Source organism: Panthera onca, chromosome A1 (assembly GCF_046562875.1).
Source record: "Panthera onca isolate mPanOnc1 chromosome A1, mPanOnc1 haplotype 2, whole genome shotgun sequence".
In the NCBI taxonomy this organism is placed as follows: Eukaryota; Metazoa; Chordata; class Mammalia; order Carnivora; family Felidae; genus Panthera; species Panthera onca.
In genome coordinates this window covers 100,072,644-100,093,534 of record NC_138339.1, presented here as the reverse complement: position 1 = coordinate 100,093,534, position 20,891 = coordinate 100,072,644, and the positions used below count along the sequence as shown (strand labels likewise).

General features: G+C 36.6%; 1 protein-coding gene across 9 annotated transcripts in view; it reads right to left on the bottom strand.

The window, feature by feature from the left end:
- FAM169A (family with sequence similarity 169 member A) overlaps positions 1-20,891 on the bottom strand; it is a 99,613-nt gene that overhangs the window by 28,333 nt on the left and 50,389 nt on the right. For all 9 annotated transcript variants that reach the window (XM_060635535.3, XM_060635534.3, XM_060635540.3 and 6 more), the window contains one exon: positions 6,991-7,170. In XM_060635535.3, the coding sequence (XP_060491518.3) occupies positions 6,991-7,170 (180 nt within the window). The remainder of the gene's footprint in view (positions 1-6,990; positions 7,171-20,891) is intronic.

Below are 20,891 nucleotides of genomic sequence, written 5' to 3'. Positions count from 1 at the left end.
AAATGCAAGATGAAACAGTAAGACACCATTTTCACACCCATCAGATAATAACAAGCATCCAAAGAATAAGGAAAATGGAAACTCCCACACTCTGCTGGTGTGAGAACAATTTTGCAATAGTTAGTAAAGTTGGAAAGATGTGTTTTATGCTCCAACTCTACTTCTGGATATGCACCCTAAAGACTTACACATATGCACAAGAAGTCATTTATAATATTCACTACAGGACTGTTTTTAAACAGGGGTGGGAGGTACAACCTAAGTGCCCATCACTAAGGGATACATGAATAAAATAGTATGTATACAGTAAAATACTATGCAGCAACTACAACAAACTACAGCTATATGGATCAACATTGATAAATGTATAAAAAAGATCAGTAAAAAAGCAAGTGAGTATAGGTGCAAAATGATGTCATTTATATGAAGTTTTAAAAACATACTGGAGCACCTGGGTGGCTCAGTCAGTTAAGCGTCCGATTTCGGTTCAGGTCATTGTATCACAGTTCGTCAGTTTGAGCCCCACGTTGGGCTCTGTGCTGACAGCTCGGAGCCTGGAGCCTGCTTCAGATTCTGTGTCTCCCTCTCTCTCTGCCCCTCGCCCGCTTGTACTCTGTCTCTCTCTCTCTCTCAAGAATAAACTCAAAAAAAAAAAAAAAAAAAAACACCGATTAAACAAAATGATACAGCCTCTGTGGGAAACAATTTGGCAAATCCTCAAAAAGTTAAACACAGAATTACCATATAACCCAACAATTCCACTCTCAGCTACATACCCAAAGAATAGAAAGCAGGGACTCAAACACATATCTATCTGTACACCAATGTGTATGGAGAGCATTATTCATAGCAGCCAAAAGGTAAAACAATCCAAGTGTCATCAAAAGACGAATGGATGAATAAATGAAATGTGACATATTCACACAATAAAAATATACTCCGCCATATAAAAGGAATGAAATTTTGATATATGCTACGAGGATGGCCCTTAAACACTATGCTAAGGGAAATAACACAGACATAGAACATATACCGTATGATTCCACTTCTATGCAGTAACTAGAATAGGCAAATTGAGAGAGTGAATGTGACTAATGCCACTGAATTGTATATACACAAATTGTTCAAATGACAAATATTATGTTATATATATTTTAGCCCCAAAAAACTTAAAATTTTTTTTAAATAAAAAAGCAAGGGGCTCCTAGGTGGCTCAGTTGGTTATGCATTGAAATTCAGCTCAGGTCATGATCCCACAGTTTGTGAGTTCAAGCCTTGCTTCGGATGAGCCCTGCTTCTCTCTCTCTCTCCCCCTTCTCTGCCCCTTGTGGGATTCCCTCTCCTTCCCTCCCTCTCTACCCCTCACTCCCTTGAGCGCGCTCTCTCTCAAAAATAAAAAAATAAATAGGGGCACCTGGGTGGCTCATTCGGTTAAGGGTCTGACTTCAGCTCAGGTCATGATCTCACAGGTTTTGAGTTTCAGCCCGTGTCAGGCTCTGTGCTGACAGCTCAGAGCCTGGAGGCTGCTTAGGATTCTGAGTCTTCCTCTCTCTCTCTCTCTCTCTCTCTCTCTCTCTCTGCTGCTCCTCCCATCTTGATCGCTCTCACGCGCTCTCTCTCTCTCTCAAAAATAAATAACACATTTAAAAAAAAAAAAAAGAATCTCAGCTGCATATATTTTTTAAATAAATAAAATAAAATGGCAAACTAAATGATGCCTTATGGTGTTTATGGTCACAGATCTAAGTATGAAACTTAGAACAGAAAGGATATACACCAACTTCAGGAACACTATTATCACTGGGGAGAAAAGGAGAAAGGGGAATGGGATTACGGAGGAGTCCAAAGAGACCATCAACTGTATCTACAAGATTTTATTTACTTCTCCCTACAAGTTAATAAAAACAACAAGGCAAAACCTTACCAACTGTTAATCTGGATAAGGATACACTGACACTAGGATACTATTGTCTCATTTTTTTTTCCTGTATATTTGAAAATGTTTCTCACATTTTCTGGTTTCAGTTTCTTCTATACCTATGAGAAAGAAGAGGCCAGAGAAAACAAGCACAAGAGGCCACAGTGATCATCTGTCTGAATTTAAATGACTAAAACAGTAGAGAATGCCTTACACAGTATGAGGTCCAAAAGGAGTACTTTACAAAGGGTGACTAGACTTGAAGGTCCCAGTTCAGATTTGTCTGGCCAGAGTCAGAAAGAGAACTCTCACACTAATGTCATTCAGCTAAATAATACAGAAGGTATGTGCCCACAAGAAAGAACATCTACCAACTAAGCAGCATTAGCTATTCCTTAACAAGTTTTGAAGACTTCTTCCTCTTACTGACATTCTAATTCATTCATTACTGACAGCACTAATTCATTCAGCCTTGCAATAACATTCTTTTAAAGCATAAGCTTTATAATATGGACCCTACAATTCCCCACAGATATTCCCCAATGCTAAATGTCTCCCAACTATTTTAACCTTCTTTGCCTCACAGAATCTTTTCACAGCCATTTATTCAGCACATTCATTCCATGCAAAGAACTAGACCAAGTGGTGTTACAAAAGACCTATCCGTGGACTTTATGCACAATGAACTCAGCACCTAAACTGTTGTTAAAATAAAAACTTAGAAGAAATAGAAGATAAGGTACTTAGAAGGTACTTAAGAAGTATAAGAACACTACATGTAAAGCATCACAAGACTTAGAGGAGGAAAGATACATTTTTGTTGGGCAGCGATCAGGCAAGGCTTTCAGCCTGGGCCCTAACAAAGAGGCAGATTCTAGAAAACTCAAGATAATTAACTCTAGAGTTATTACGAATTTACTGATGTGGATGGGTACAAAATTAATACAAATCAGTATCTTTCATATTTATAACGACTAGTGAGAAGAAATAATGTAAGAAAACACAACATCTATAATAGCAACAAAAAAGATAAAATTCCTAAACATATACATTTTTTTCCTATATTAGTTCTAAGAACTGTATGGAGAATATACATGCTAACTGGTTTGAACAAAATCCTACAGTTGTACATATTACACAATTATAATATGTTGGATAGAAGAAAACAGTCAATTCTCCATAAGCTAACATGTAAAGGTTTTGTTTTGTTTTGACATTTTTAAAAATTCTAATTCCAGGGTAGTGAACATACAGTGTTAAATCAGTTTCAGGCGTACGACAGTTGAATGTATAGATTCACTTGGGCTGCTTATCCATAATTTTGCTATTGTAAATAATGCTGCAATAAACACAGGGGTGCATATATTGCTTCCAATTAGTGTTTTAATAGCCTCTGGGTAAATACCCAGTAGTGTGATTACTAGATCATAAGGTAGTTCTATTTTTAATTTTTTGAATAACTCCATTCTGTTTCCACAGTTTGCATCAGTTTGCATTCCCACCAACAGTGCAAGAGAGTTCCCCTTTCTTCACATCCTTGCCAAAATTGGTTGTTTCTGGATTTTAGCCACTCTGACAGGTATGAGGTGGTACCTCATTGTGGTTTTGATTTGCATTTCCCTAATGATGACTGATGTTGAGCATCTTTTTATGCGTCTGTTGTCCATCTGGACATCTTCTTTGGAGAAATGTCTGTTCATGTCTTCTGCCCACTGTAAATTGGATCATTTGTTTTTTCCGTGTTGAGTTGTATCAGTTCTTTATATATTTTATATACTACAACCCTTCACCAAATATGCCATTTGGAAATATCTTCTCCCATTCTGCAGGCTGTCTTTTCATTCTCCTGTGTTATTTCCTTTGCTGTGCTGGGCAGCAACTTTTCACTTTGATGTAGCCCCAAAAGTTTATTTTTGCTTTTGTTTCCCCTGCCTCAGGAGACCTATCTTGAAGGATGTTGCTAAGATTGATGTCTGAGAAATTATTGCCTGTGTCCTTTTCTGGGATATTTATGGTTTCAGTTCTCACATTTAGGTCCTTGATCCATTTTGGGAGTATGGTGTATAAAGGGTCCAGTTCCATTCTTTTGCATGATGCTGTCCAGTTTTCCTAACACCACTTGTTGAAGAGAGTTTTTTCCCCATTGCACATTCTTGCCTCCTTTGTCAAAGATTAACTGACCATATAATTATGTGTTTATTTTTGGGCTTTCTATTTGATCTACAGGTCTGTTTTTGTGGCAGTACCATACTGTATTGGTTACTACAGCTTTATAGTATATTTTGATATCTGGGACTGTGATACCTCCAGCTTTACTTTTCCGTTTTAAGGTTGCTGTGACTATCGGACGACTTTCATGGTTCCATACAAATTTTACAATTGCCTGTTTTAGTCATGTGAAAAATGCTATTGGTATTTTGATAAGGATTGTATTTAAATCTATAGATTGCAAAAAAAAAATAAAAATAAAAATAAATAAATCAATCTGTAGATTGCTTTAGGTAGTATGGACATTTTAACAATATTTCTTCTTCCTGTCCATGAGCATGGAATGTCTTTCCATTTCTTTGTGTTGTCTTCGATTTCTTTCATCAGTGTTTTATAGTTTTCAGAGTGCAGATATTTCACCTCTTTGGTTAGGTTTATTCCTAGGTATTTTATTATTTTTGGTGCCAATGTAAATGGGATTATTTTCTTAATTTCTCTTTCTGCTGCTTCCTTATTAGTATATAGAATTGCAACAGACTTCTGCAAACTGATTTTGTATCCTGCAACTTTACTGAATTCATTTATTAGTTCTAATAGTTTTGGTGTTTGTTTTTGGTTTTTTTGTTTTTTTTTTAAGATTTTACTTTTAAGTAATCTCTACACCCATCATGAAGCCCAAACTTACAACCCCTGAGATCAAAAGTCACAGGCTCCATTGACTGAGCAGGCAGGCACCCCTATCAATTCTAACAGTTTTTTGGGGAGTCTTTAGGGGCTTATCTGTAAATATAAAAGTAATCCCAATAACATCCCAACAGAATTTTGTTTTTCATCTAGTAAATAGATTCTCAAGTCCACACAGGGAAACAAATAAGCAAGGTCAGACATATTAAATGGGGGAGACTAGTCTTTTTAGATGTTCAAAAGCTAAAATAAATATAACAGTGAGGTAATGGAACTTAAAAGATAACAGAAATGAATAAGCAAATAAGAAATCTACACAAATATATATACACACAAAAATTTAACATATGCTATACATGAAAACTTAGTGAACTTTTTGTTAAAGGGACAGGTAATAAATATTTTAAGCTTACAGGCAATATGGGCACTGTCATATTGTCAATATGGGCACTAACCAATTCTGATGTTTTAGTGCAAAAGAAGCCATAGACATTATGTAAATGAAAGAACATGGCTGTGTTCCAATAAAACTTTATTTCTAAAGACAATTAGCAGGTCAATGGACCACTGTCTGCTAACCTGATACAGACATAAATGCCAAACACTGCAAAAAAATACATTATTCAATAAATGAGACTAGAACAACCACATACCTGTCACGTAAAATAAAGTCGGATCTATACCTCAAAAGGTACCCAGGATAAATTCCAAGTGAATAAAAGATACAGGAGACTTTATTTAATCCATGTCTTTAGGAATGGGTACATGCTATAGTATTGTGTAAATCAGCTCCTCATAGTTAGCTAATCATCTACTCTAGCTTGCCCATCCATACTTGGCACTCATTACCTATATGCAGAATGAAAATTATCTTTCTAAAGCTTACAGTGTCAAACACTATAATATTTCCTATATCATTAAAAATATTCATGGGGGCACCTGGGTGGCTCAGTCGGTTAAGCGGCCGACTTCGGCTCAGGTCATGATCTCGCGGGTCCGTGAGTTCGAGCCCCGCGTCGGGCTCTGTGCTGACAGCTCAGAGCCTGGAGCCTGTTTCAGATTCTGTGTCTCCCTCTCTCTGACCCTCCCCCGTTCATGCTTTGTCTCTCTCTGTCTCAAAAATAAACGTTAAAAAAAAAATTAAAAAAAAATATTCATGGAAACAAGTGAAGATCATCAAAAATATTGGACACGGAGCATCATGAAGGAACTACTAATTACATTGAAAGAGAAAACCAAATGGAAATCCAAGTTCTTCAAATTTAATAAGCATGCTACAAGATAGACAGGAAGACCAAGAAATAGACAATGGAGATGCCACTTAGTCTAAAATTTTCTATTTTCAATGTACTCCTTTATTTTCACATTTCAAAGAGTCTTATTCACAAAATTATACAAACGACATCAACAAAATATTATTAGGCAATTTCTGCCTAAAGTGAAGGATAACTAAAGCTCCCTAAGACTTTTTGCAAAAATAGACATGCACCTATAATTCATTTGGTATTCAATTTATCATAATCAAGGCATTATTCATAACGATGAAAAAGTGGAAACAACCCAAAAGCCCATCAACGGATGATGGATAAACAAAATGTGGCATATCCATAAAATGGACTATTATTCATCCATAAAAACAAATTAACCACTGACTCATGCTACGCCATGGATGAACCTTAAAAAATTTTAAGCACAATAAGCCAGACACAAAGGGCTTATAATATAATCATATCCCATGATTACATTTGTATGAAATGTCCAGAATAGGTAAATCCATAGAGAACGAAAATGGATTAGTGGTTGCTAGGGATGAAGGAATGGAGGAATGAAGAGTGACCACTAACTGGTGCAGGGGTTTTTTTTTGGAATAATGAGAATGTTCTGGAATTAGATAGTGGCTATGGTTGTACAGCTATGACTATAATAAAAGCCACTGAATTGTACATTTTAAGAGGATGAATTTTATGGTATGTGAATTATATTTCAACTTTTTAAAAAAGCTCCCACACTTCCAAAAAGCCATTACATGAAATAAGGACATATTTGTAAAATGAAGCCCTACGGAGCCAAAGAATCCAAATTTACTTAATACTTACTCATATATGCACATTTACAATATTCTGCAGAAACAACTCAGAAGTGACACTGAGACAAGCTTAACATTTTTTAACTTAATTTACCTGTGTACATTAGAGAGGAGAGTGGATACCGCAAGCCAAGTGCATCTTCTGTAAAGGAATCAACAAAGTCCTCCAGCATTTGAAGACCAAAATCTTTGCCTCGATACTTCTTTCTTACAAACATTGTATCAAGGACTGGCAGTTGGTAGCTTTGGGTAAGAAATGAGGCACATACACTTCCTGTAGTCATAAAACAGAAACCCAACAATTTTTCACATTAAAAGGCCAAATATGTACATACATTTAAAGAACATGAGTCAACAGTCTTTCTAGAAATGGTTAGTTTACTACATCAAGAAGAATGTTAAATAAATGGATCAATTTCATAATATAAAATCCTTTCCAGCTGCTATTACACATCAAAAAGTATATATGTGATAATGAGAAGAGCTATGTATTTTGTTTGCCAACAGTATCACCTAACACAAGTAACTATTCTTTCTCATTTTATGAGCTATATACTAGAATATGCATCTCTGTAGACTTGCACAACTTTAAAACTCATCAATTGGGGCGCCTGGGTGGCTCAGTTGGTTGAGCGTCCGACTTCGGCTCAGGTCATGATCTCAGGGTTTGTGATTTCGAGCCCCGCGTTGGGCTCTGTGCTGACAGCTCGGAGCCTGGAGCCTGCTTCGGATTCTGTGTCTCCCTCTCTCTGGCCCTTCCCCGTTCATGCTCTGTCTCTCTCTCTCTCTCTCTCTCTCAAAAATAAACATTCAAAAAAATTTAAAAAAAAAAACTCATCAATTACTACATTTTAGAACTGAAAGAGTATTTGATGGCTGCATATAGGTTATAATACACAAAGTATCTCATTCCAGCTATGGTCCCTGAACACCCATCTTTTCCCTTTTTCTCTAGTGAGTACAGTCTCATTTTTGTCTACTTCATGATGGCAAAGAAGCAAATTAGTTCTCCAGATTTTTAAAGACTATAGATTAGGACTAAATGGAAACACTGGTCTTAGAAATGGCTATGTTAGCAATCTTTTTGCTGGGAGTCTATTTTTTAAAATACCCTGTATGTTTAAGGTTAAACAGGATAAATAATTTATAGTAACTAAATATGCCTCTTATTACACAGGTATACTGGTTTGTCTTTTAAGAACCCTGATTTGTGTTCTGACCCTCTAATTAGATGTGTTAGCACCTTAACACATTTTAAGACAGTACATAAGTTGTGGGCATCATGGTAGGGTATCCCACACTTATCTATATTAATTTTAGAATTAGTTCATATTTATCAGTCAATATTCTACTCTTTTTGTGCCATAAATAAAATAACTTACTGTTCTCAGATTATTCATATTATTTGAGATAAATTCCAATAATGCAGTTCAAGGAGGAAACAAAATTTCAGGTAACAAACAACTTACAAATTGACTTTCACCAATCTTATTTGATGAACTGGTCAATATAACAAGATTTTTTATTAGTTGAACCAAATAATTTGAATTACTTATGATTAAATTGGAGAATTTCAGTAACAGTCTCCAAGACTATCAACTAATTTAAGTTTACAATAGGAAATTCACATTACTTGGATCTTAACTGCCAACATTTGGTTAGGGTATATCTATGGGTTAAAAGGTCTTAAATAATGACTATAGTTAATAATACTGTGTACTTGAAATTTGCTATGAAGAAGTTAAATGTTATCACTGTACAAAAAAAAAGAGAAAATGGTAACTATGTGCAGCAATATATGTTAATTAGCTTGATTTTGGTGACTCACAATGTATACATATATCATCAAGTCGTACACCTTAAGTATGTACCACTTTTAATTGTCAATTTTACTCACAAAGCTGAAATATACAAATTACCTGTAAAAGTCTAACAGGTAGTCTCAGCAACAAGCTATTTTGACCATAATCAACTTATATATAATACCTTGAAATCAGAGGTTTTTTATAATATAACTGCTAATAGTGATTCTGAAATCAAAAGAGACATTACTTCATAAGCACTAGTAGTTCAAAGGACAAAGAAAAAATGAGAAGTAAAAGCACTATCTGGTTCTAATTCTCAATATGGAGCCTGAGGATTTATGGCCATTCACTACTGTACAAGTTTCAGGTTCCTTACAGAAAAATCCTAATTTCATGACAGAAATTTTCCACAAATTGATTTTTTTTGTTTCACACAAACATTTCTTCGAGTAGAGAAGAGGTAAATTCCAGCATCTTCAAGTGTTAAAGTTTATGGAACTAGTGTCCATAAAGTTTAAAATTCTTCTATTTATTTACCACATAGATGCTCCTTGCAAAAAAAAAAAAAAAACAAAACAAAAAACAAACAAACAAACAAAAAAAAAAAACATGCAGATTCTCTTCCTTTATTTAAATATTTATACAGTTGACCCTTGAACAACTTGGGAGTCAGGGGCACTGACCCCTGAGCAGCTGAAAATCCACCTGCCACTAATAGCCTACTATTGACTGGAAGCCTTACTAATACCAAACAGTCCATTCACATCCATTTTGTATGTTATATGTATTACATACTATATTTTTCCAATACAGGAATCTAGAGAAAAGAAAATGTTATTAAGAAAGTCACAAGAAGGAGAAAATACATTTACAGTACTGTACTGTATTTATTGAAAAAAATACATATATAGTGAAGTCATACGGTTCAAACCTATGTTGTTCAAGGGTCAACTGTACTTTGTATACAAGTTCTACTCGATTATCTAGTAAAGCAAAACCACAACCTGCTAACTTAGATGAAAGATGAAGTTTCATTAAATTTACTAACTGAAATTAAATTAAATTTAGCATTGCACATGGGAGACTGAATACTTATAATCCTCAAAGTTCCAACTTGACCACCTTCTTCCATATATTCTCTGGGAAATCTCACCTACTCCCAAGGCTTCTACCATCTATCCAAATGAGGATGATCACCCATCTTTAATTTCTTTAATACATGAGACTTTTCCAACGTTAAGAATGGAAGTGCTCACATAAATTTAAATATAACAAAAATCATATGATTAGTTCAATAAACAGGAAAAAGAAAAACATCTGACAAAACCCAACACCTTTCATGATAAAAATACTTAATCTCCTAAACCTCATAAACCTCATAAAGGGACTATGAAAAACCCACAGCTAACATCACACTTAATGATGAAAGACTGGACGGTTTCTCCTAAGATCAGGAATAAAACAAAACTTCATTCTCACTGCTTCTATTCAACACTGTACTAGAGGTTCGAATTAAGCAAGAAAAGCAAACAAAAGACAGCTGGCCTGAAAAGAAAGAAGTAGAGCTACATTTTCAGATGACATGATTTTGTATATAGAAAATCTTAAGGAATCCACAAAAAAATTATTAAAACTGATAAAAGGCACATCAGCAACGATGCAGGAAACAAGGTCAATATACATTCAATTATATTTCTATATACCAGCAATGAACAATTTGAAAATGAAATTAAATAAAACAATTTACCACAGCATTAACAAATAATAAAATTCTTACAAATAAACTTAACAAAAAAACTGCAAAGCTTAATATGCTTACTGAAAACTGCAAACATTGTTAAAAGAAATTAAAGAACATCTAAATAAATGAAAAGACATCCATGTTCTTGGGTCAGAGGACTTATAATTATTAAATGTCAATATATTCCCCCAAATTGACCTAAAAATTGACAATTCTCAGCTACATTTTTTTGCAGAAATTGTCATGGTCTGGGGCACCTGGAGGGCTCAGTCGGTTAAGCATGGATTCCTGATTTCAGCTCAGGTCATGATCTCACAAACAGAGCACAGAGTAGCACTGAGCCTGCTGGGGAATCTCTCCCTTTCTCTCTCTCTGCCCCTCCCCACTTGCTCATGCTGTTTCTCTAAATAAATAAATAAATAAACAAACAAACAAACAAACTTAAAAAAAAGAAAAGAAACTGACAAGGTGATCCTAAATTCATATGAATTGAAAAGGACCTCAAAAAGCAAAAACAATCTTAATGAAAAACAAAGTTGGAGGATTCACACTTGCCATTTTCAATCTTATAAAGCTGCAGTAATCAAGACAGTATGGTACTGGCACATGAACAGATACAGAGATCAGTTGGAATAGAACTGAGGGTCCAGAAACAAGACTTTATATTTATAGTCAAATCATTTTTGACAGGGGCTCCAGCTCAACTCTATGGAAAAAGAATAGCCTTTCCAATGAATAGTCCTGGGATGACAAGATATTCACCTATGCAAAAAAAAAAAGCAAAAAAAAAAAAAAAAAACCATGTTGGACTCCTTTCCTCACAACTTATGAGCAAATTAAATGCAAAAGGATTATCAACCTAAATATAAGAGCTAAAACTATAAAGCTTTAGAGGAAAAGATAGCAATATATCTTTATCACCTTGGATTACACAAAGCTTTCTTAGATAAATACCAAAAGCAAAAGTGACAAAGAAAAAGAAGATAAATTGTATTTCATCAAAATTTAAAAATTCTGTGCTTGAAAGGACACCATCAAGAAAGTGAAAGACAACCCCAAAATAGGAAAAAATATTTCCGTATTATATATCCCAGAAAAGAATTGTGTATCAAATTGATAAAGAATGCTTATTAACTCAATAATAAAAAGACAAACAAAATTGTATTTTAGAATGGGCTAAGGACTGGAGCACGCCTTGGTAGCTCAGTCAGTTAAGTATGTGACATCGGCTCAGGTCATGATCTTGAAGTTCGTGGGTTTGAGCCCTGCATCGGGCTCTGTGCTGACAGCTCAGAGCCTGGAGCCTGCTTTGGATTCTGTGTCTCCCTCTCTCTCTGCCCCTCCCCTGGCTCATGTTCTCCCTCCTCCCTCCCTCCCTCTATCTCTCCCTCTCTCAAAAATAAATAAACATTTAAAAAAATCTTTTCAAATAGGCTAAGGATTTAAATACACACTTCTCCAAAGAAGACATACAATTGGCTGACAGGTATATGAAAAAACATTCAATGTCACTCATCATTGGGGATACTCACATCAAAACAATAAAGAAGTATCACTTCACACCTGTCAGAATGACTATTACCAAAACAAAACAAAACAAAACAAAACAAAAAGACATCAAGTGTTGGTGACGGAAAACTGGAACCCTGTACACTGTTGATCATAATACAAAATGGTGCAGCCGCAATGGAAACAATATAGAAGTTCTTCAAAAAATCAAAAATATAACTACCATATCATCCAGCAATGGCACTTCTGAGTATTTATCTAAAAGAATTGAAATCAGGATCTCAAAGAGATATCAGTAATCCCATGTTCATTTCAGCACTATTCAAAATAGCCAAGATGGTATGACAACCTGAATGTCCACTAGTGATGGGTGAGTCAATAAAGAAAATGCGATATACACATATAATGGAATAATATTCAGCCTTTTAAATAATAAATCTTATAGAGCACCTGGGTGGCTCAATCAGTTAAGCGTCTGACTTCAGCTCAGGTCATGATCTTGCTGTTCCTGAGTTAGAGCCCCACATCAGGACCCTCTATTCCACTTCAGATCCTCTGTTTCCTTCTCTGTTTACCCCTCCCCTGATGGTGTGCACACGCACACACACGCTCTCTCACTCTCTCAAAAATAAATAATGTAAAAAAATAAAAAATAAATCTTGTGATATATGACAACATGAATGAACCTTGAGGACATCATGCTAAATGAAATAAGCCAGCCACAGAAGTAAAAATACTGTGTGACTCCAACCATAAGAGGTATCTAAAAGAGTCAAACTCTTAAAGCAGAAAACAGTAGTCACCAAGGCAGGAGAGATGGAAATGGCGAGTTGCCAAACAATGGGTTGAAAGCTTCATTAATATAAGATCAGTAAATTCTACGGATCCTCTGTATAACATTATTCCTATAGCTAATAATATATCCTACACTTAAAAATCTGTTAAGAGTAAATCTTGTGTTCTTAAGCCAATAAAGTAAGGATTTAAAAAAGCTTTTTCAAGATAAATAATGCACATAGAGAGTAGATTAGTGGTTTCCAGGGACTGTTGGGTGAAGAAAATGAGTGACTGCTAATGATCACAGGCATTCATTTTGAAGTGATGAAAATGTTTTGGAATTAGATAATGGTGATGGTTGCACAACTTTGTGAATACATAAAAATCATTTTAAAAAGAGTAAATTCCTTGGGGAGCCTGGGTAGCTCAGTCGGCTGAGCATCTCACTTGGGCTTAGATCATGATCTTGTGGTTTCTGAGTTCAAGCTTCACATCAGGCTCACTGCTGTGGTGCAAAGCCTGCTTAGGAACCTCCGTCCCCCTCTCTCTGCCCCTCTCCCCCCTTGAACTCCCCCAAAAATAAATATCTAAAAAAGTTTTTTTAAAGAGTGAATTTCATGATATGTGAATCTCTAAATTAACTAATGTGAAAGAAACCTGACTAAAACAAAAATGTACATAATGTAATGATTCCATTTTATGAAATTCCAGAAAAAGCAAGCTAATCTATACTAATAGATAGTTTGCTTGGGGATTCATAGTGGGCAGAGGGATGGTTACCAAGAAACACAAACAAACTTTTGGGGATAATGGATATGGTTGTTATTTTGATTGTGGTTAATAGTTTCACAGCTTGTATACATATATCAAAACACAATAAATTATCAATTTTAAATACTAGCAATTTTTGCATGTTATACCACAATAAAGCTGAAGGGGGAAACACACACACACACACACACACACACACACAAAAAACCAAAAACAAAAACAAAAAAGACAACCCAATCTACAAATGGTTGCGTAAAGGATCTAAAAAGACATTTTTCCAGAGAAGACATATATACATGAAATGGCCAATAAACACATGAAAAGACACTCAAAATTCTTAGCCATTAAGGAAATACAATTCAGAATTATAATGCCATGCCACTTCATACCTATTAAACTAACTAAAATGAGAAAGATAGATAAAAATAAGTATTGGTGAGGATGTGGAGAAACGTGGTATATTGTTGGTGGGAATGTAAAATGGTACAATCGCTTTGGAAAACCATTTGGCAGCTCCTCAAAAGGCTAACCTTAGAGTTACCATATGATCCTGCAATTCTGCTCCTAGGTATATACCCAGGAGAAATAAAAACACATCCACACAAAAACCTACACACAAATCTTCACAACAGCATTATTTATAATAACCAAAAAGTGGCAACAACTCAAAAGTCCATCAAATGATGAAAGACGATATTGGTACATCCATACAAGGGCACAGTATTTGTCCCTAAAAAGGAATGAAGTGGTGATAACATTAACACGCTGCAACATGGACAAAACTTGAATAGTACTCTAAGCCAAAGAAGTCAGACACAAAAAACTACTGTGTCTGATTATATTATTGTAGGACTCCATTTATATGTCCAAAATAGACAAATTTAGAGAGACAGAAATCTAGAGACAGACTAGTGGGTGACTAAGGCCAGACGCTGAGGGAGTTTAAAGTGACTGCCAATGAGTACAAGGTTTCCTTTTGGAGATGACCCAAGTGATCTAAATTTGGTTAGGGTGATACTTGTACAGTTTGGTGAACCTACTGAAAAAGAAACTGAATTGCATAATTTACATAGGTGAATTGTATGAAATGTGAATACTACCTCAATAAAGCTATTAAAATTTAAACAAAACAGAATAATAATTTATACCTGTGATTCCAATAAATGATTTTTAATCAGATTTTTCATGGAAACTCCCCAAAGCTGATCTTCCCTTACCAACTTTTCAGTAAGCCTCATCACCACCCACCCAGCTACTCATAGCAAAAAGTCTATAATTCATCCTTAACTCATTTCCTTCATAGCCCATGTACAATCCATCAGAAATCCTGCAGCAGTAACTTCATAATTTATCTCAAATATGATGACTTCTACCCCATCTCCCCTGTCCAAGCCACCATCAGCTCTCACCAGGGCCTCTGTGCAACAGCCTCTTAACGAACTAAACTCAACCCCGGCATCTCCTCTCCTGGTTTTTCATACAATTGAGTTAATTATTTATTCTAAACAAAACTCAGATCGCATTGCACCCATGTTCAAAACCCTTCAATGGACTCTCATTACCAGAAGAAATTCAAACTCTTTCCTTGGCCTACAAGACAATTTAAGATATGGACCTGCCTCTCTCTATCCCCATATCACTCACTCCCTCTACTATAGCGACTGGCCTTCTTGCTCTATCTGAAACACCCTGAACTTGCTTCTGCCTCAGGGCTTCTACGTTTCAGTTCTTTGCCTGAAAACCTCTTCACCTGAAACATCACGTATCTAATCATCCCTTACTTCCTTCAGAGATGCGTATGTGGACCTTTCTATTTAAAACACTACCTCCCACACACACTCCATTCTTTTGTCTACTTTAGTTTTCTTCGCAGCATTGTCCACTTGTCTCTGTTCATTGCTAACTCCTCTAAAATCTAAGTTTCACAAGGAGAATTTTTACAATTTTTACTCTCTCTCAGTATCTCCTTCTTCCTCTTTCTCCTATTCACCTTCTTCCTCCTTTCCTTCCTCCCCTATCTATATAACACTTAGAAATAATTTTTAAAAGATGAATAACATTTGACAATATCATTCAGGGTCTATGCGTCAAATTCAAGAACAGATATTCTGCCCCAACTGAGTGGCTTTCTGTTCTCATGGAATCACCATTTCTTCTTTGTCCACCAGGAATATGTCTTCCCTCACCTTCATAAAAACTGGTTTAATGTCTCATGAAGGCATCAGTGTGTGACTGTCTCCAGAGAATGCATGCATAAAGTGAATTCTTTTTTTATTAAAAAATGTTTTTAATGTTTATTTCTGCAAGAGAGAGACAGACAGAGCACAAGCAGGGGAGGGGCAGAGAGAGAGGGAGACACAGAATCCGAAGCAGGCACCAGGCTCTGACTGTCAGCAAAGAGCCCAACGCAGGGCTCGAACTCATGAACTAGGAGATCGTGACCTGAGCTGAAGTTGGACGCGCAACCAAATGAGCCACCCAGGCGCCCCTAAAGTGAATTCTAAACAAACAATGTGATTATATCTACATGAGAGATCTTGTCATACACCACTAGTCAAGTATCCTTATCACAGTCTCATCACAGCATAAATGCTCTATAAATCAGTTTTAGTAACATTAGCTGTTTTAACAAACCAATATGGAAAGCTTAACGTAAGACTTATTTTTGCTTAAGTAGCAGTCCCACATAGGTATTAATGCAAAGTGGTTAGTTTTCTGATGCACAACCATCCAAGAAATGTTTCAGTCACCTATTGCTGCCCGACAAACCATCCCAAAATGTACTGGCTTATAACAAAAACTTGCTTCATTTATCACAACTCTCACATGGTATCAGATGGGGCAATGAAACAGCTCAAAGTCCAAATGGCTTCACTCCCACAAGATACAGTGTATTAGCTTCTGAACTACAAGCGCAGCTGGGCTTACCAGCTGGGAGCCTCATTTCTCCTCAACGCAGCTGTTTGGACTTCCTCACCACATGGCAGTCTCAAAGCAGTCATATTTCTGACATAGTGACTTAGCTTCTAACAGTACAAACTTCCAGGCTTTAAGGTTTAGCACAGCGTCACTTGTGCTGCCTTCTACTGGTAAACCATGTCACAAGGCCAGCTCAGATTCAAGCAAGCTACACAAGCACATAAATACTGGAAACTGGGTAAACTGGACTACCACAGGAACTCAAGTTCTTTCTATCTTGTGGCTTCCCCACAGATGGAGAAAAGCAGTGCATCTTAACCACTTTGCTCTGTCACACATACCATTTTTCATCACTTTGGGAACAACTAGTCACACAGCCCCACCTAGCTTAGCCTCAAAAGTGAGTGGAAAATATAATTCCTGACTGTGCAGCTATTGGCCAATGACTAGAATAAAGAAGATGAAGCACAAATATTTAGTGGACAGTTGGCAGCTTCCGCTAACTTTCCCCTTTCTCTTATCTCCCACTAGATTAACATTTCCTTTTTAACTGTCAGGAAATCAGTGAGCACATCTCAACAGATACTACCTTCCCCAGGCAGATTCCCTCCACAGTTATGTTTGTTTACTTCACGCTGCTTCCAGTAACTTATATCCTCACACCAATATTCATAAACACACACTCACTTTACACAAGCATTTTGACTGATCTCATCTTTGTTTTAAAATGACACTGATTTCTGGGGCACCTGGCTGGCTCATTCACTGGAGCATGCGACTCCTGATCTCAGGGTTGAGTTTGAGCCCCACAATGGAGGCAGAGATTACTTACCACAAAATCATAAAATCATGCATCTACAAATACACTCATGCATAGATAATAAGCAGAATTGCACTGCCTTCTGTCAAAATCCACACCTCCCCCATGCGATCAAACTTCTATTTCTAACTATCTCTTAGATGTCCCATTGGATCATTGAACTTTACATGTCAAAAGTGAACTCAAGTATTACCAAATCCACTCCTCCTTCCGTACTCCCATCTTAACATCTTCCCACCCGGGCACCCAAGCCAAAACCCACGGAAGTCATCACTGGTTCCTCCCCTCCCCTTCGACATACAGACTGGAGTCATCATACTCTGTCCACCCAAAAATCTCCCTCAAATCTGTTTCCTTCTCTATTCCTATTCCCGCATCCCTAATGTCAGTCCTTCTTACGCCTGGACCACTAAAATAGCTCCCAATTAACTGACTTCCCTGATTTGAGAATACAATTTCCCTACCCAATCACCAAGTCCTACAAAAATTATCTCACTAAAATATTTAATCATGTTACCCTTACATAAAATCAATAGCTTCTTTGCCAATAAAATTCCAAACTTTAGTATGGCATTTAAGACCTTTCACAAGGGGACCTCCATCTTTACCTCTCACCCACTCAACCCTCCCTACCCTTTAGTCCCACCAGCTTATCCAGGATGGCGTCCCAAATACACCTTCAATTTTCATGACTCTGTGCCTTCTTTCATGTATTTATGTCCCATTTATAAGTTTACTAAGAAGTTCTTGCCCTTCTCCCCTTCTCTGCCTACTAAAAGCCACTTTTAATTATTACTTCCTCAGTGACACCTTCCTCTAGGCAAAATTTGCTGCTCCACTCTTCAGTGACTCCTGTTTGATAACTCGAATACAGTACTTACCAAACTAAATTATAAGTAGCTGTTTAATGACTATAGTTTTCTGTCTCATCCACTAGATTTTTGGTGCTTTGAAGGCAGAGGAACCCAAGACCAGCCATCTTTGTGTCTATATTGACAATGAAAGCACCCCTATATCTCCCTAATAAACAGAGCCCTTATTGGAAAGCATGTGGCTTTTTAGATGGCTAGAAATTCACCTGAAAACAAAGTAGCCACTTCATTTCCCAATGACACACTTCGGGTAGCCAACAGTGGTTGAGACTTCCCCGTGCCTTTGTTCATTTCCTTTAAAAAAAAATTATACCTAGACAGACTCAAGGCCCTACAATATAATCTCACTCCTCCAACACAAATTTCTGCTACGTTTTGCCTTTACCTATACTACCAATCTTTACCATTTTATATCACAGTTTGATGTTCCTTTAAAAACAGAAGGGCCAGAGATAGGAATTTCAGTGAACAGGAGGTGAGTGATTTGCCCACAAAAGGAGGGAAGACAACAGATCATCTCAACTAAAAGATCTAAAAATCATAAAGAAAGCTGACTAGCAAATAATGAGAGAGAAAAAAACGCTTCCATTATGAATTATTACAGATGAGGGTTACAAAAACCAAACATATGTCCCTTAGTACTGATCATAAGTCCCTTTGGTAGTGACTCAACAAAATGATAGCTGTTGATTAGATTGTGCCTCCCTGATATGGTTAATTATACTTTCCAAAAATGTGGATCTTCATTTTTTTCCCCAAAAATATGGGTCTTCAAATTAGATCAAGGTGGTTCACAGCTGAAACCAAATAATAATGGACATTTCCCAAACAGCAACCAATGACAGTGTCTTCCATTTTGTTTTTTTCTCTCAGCTTATATACGCTAAAATGTGATATGTGATTTACACAAATTTACATCTTTTCTGTATCTTGACAAAGGGCAACGTTATAAAATTTCCACTGAATTAACCACTGAATTAACAAACAGGTTTCTTGTTTTGTTTTTCACAACTACATCAGATATTTTTCATTAAGTAGTTTTCTAGTTAGCACAATGCTTTTATCGTTACAGATGCTGTGAGGACTTACAAAGCTCAGGTAGAGGGCTACCTGGGTGGCTGAGTCAGTTAAGCATCTAACTTAGATTTCGAGTCAGGCCATGATCTCACAGTAGTGAGATCAAGCCCTGCATCAGGCTCCCCGCTGAGCAAGAGCCTGCTTGGGATTCATTCATATTCTCTCTCCCTCTCTCTCTCTCTCTCTCTCTCTCAAAAAAAAAAAAGAGAAAAAAAAAAGTTCAGCTAGGTTTTGTGGTAGACACTGATTAGATTCTGGAAATATAGTAAAACCCCGCATCACAAGTAACTTGGTCTGTGAATGTTTCACAAGACAAGCACCCATTTCTAATATATTTTAACTTGATAAATGAGAGCGATGTCTTGCAATACAAGTAGTATGCGACACCGAATGCCACATGATCAGAACTGAACCAATGTTTCTTGAAATTTGCTTTGATATAGGAGTGCTCTGGATTACAAGCAAGTTTCCAGAACAAATTATGTTTGCAAACCAAGGTTTTACTGTAGTTCCATTTTTTAAATGTTCACTTTTATTTCGGTTTTTTTTTTTTTTTTAACATTTATTCATTTTTGAAAGACAGAGAGAGAGCGCAAACGGGGGAGGGCTAGAGAGGGAGGGAGGGAGACACAGAATCTGAAGCAGGCTCCAGGCTCCAAGCTGTCAGCACAGAGCCTGATGCGGGGCTCGAACTCATGGACTGCGAGATCATAACCTGAACCAAAGTCAGCCGCTTAACCGACTGAGCCACCCAGGTGCCCCTCACTTTTGTTTTTAATCAAACTTTTACATGCATACTGTTTAGAGCACAACAGTCCTTTGAGACTCAAAGGAAAAAAAAGCAGTCCCATGACGGCCTCTGTGATCCATAAATATTTTCTGCTCCCCAGGAATGACCACTCTGAAACTGTTTAACTGATCTTTCTGGTATTTACTTCCATCTCTAATTAACTTACTACTTTTCTTGATGTTTCCATTCCAGGCACCATCAACAGACTTCCCAGTAAGGAAGGGGAGAGTTTACCTCTTCCACACATTTATACACCCAGTCCCAACTGCACCATAACCACACTTCTTCAGTGCCTTAAGGGCACTATTTCACTTCTTGTGCTCAGCAGTGATGAGAAATCTAATCCTTCTGATTCTTGATCCTTTGTACATATGCTTCTCTCATTCTCTGGAGATGTACAAAATTCTTTTATCCCGGATTTCTGAAATTTCACACTAAACTAGCTCAGTATGAGTCTATTTTCATTCACTGTGATGGATTCTCAATGGGTCCTTTTAATGTGGAAATGCATGTTCTATAGTTCTGAGAAATTTTCTCGAATTATTTCATTGGTCATTTCTTCCCCTCCAGTTTCTCTGTTCTCTCTTGAAACACCTATTTTTCAGACCATTCCTGTAATTTTCTTTCCTCTTTTCCATCATTTAGGGTTCATGTTGTAGTTGTTCTACTTTCTGAGCTATTTCCTCAACTTTATCTTTCATACATTGTAATTCTGAATTTCCAAGAGCTCTGTTCACATTCTTTTAATATATCTTGTCCTCACTTCATCAGTGTAAGGACTATATTAACAGTTGTTTTGCTTCTGCATTGTCTGTCTCTTCCAAATTGCTTTAATTCTTTTTTGGTCTCTATATTTCCTATCAGTGGCTTTCCCTAACTAAGCAATTTCTTCATAGTTAGGAATGAGACATTAA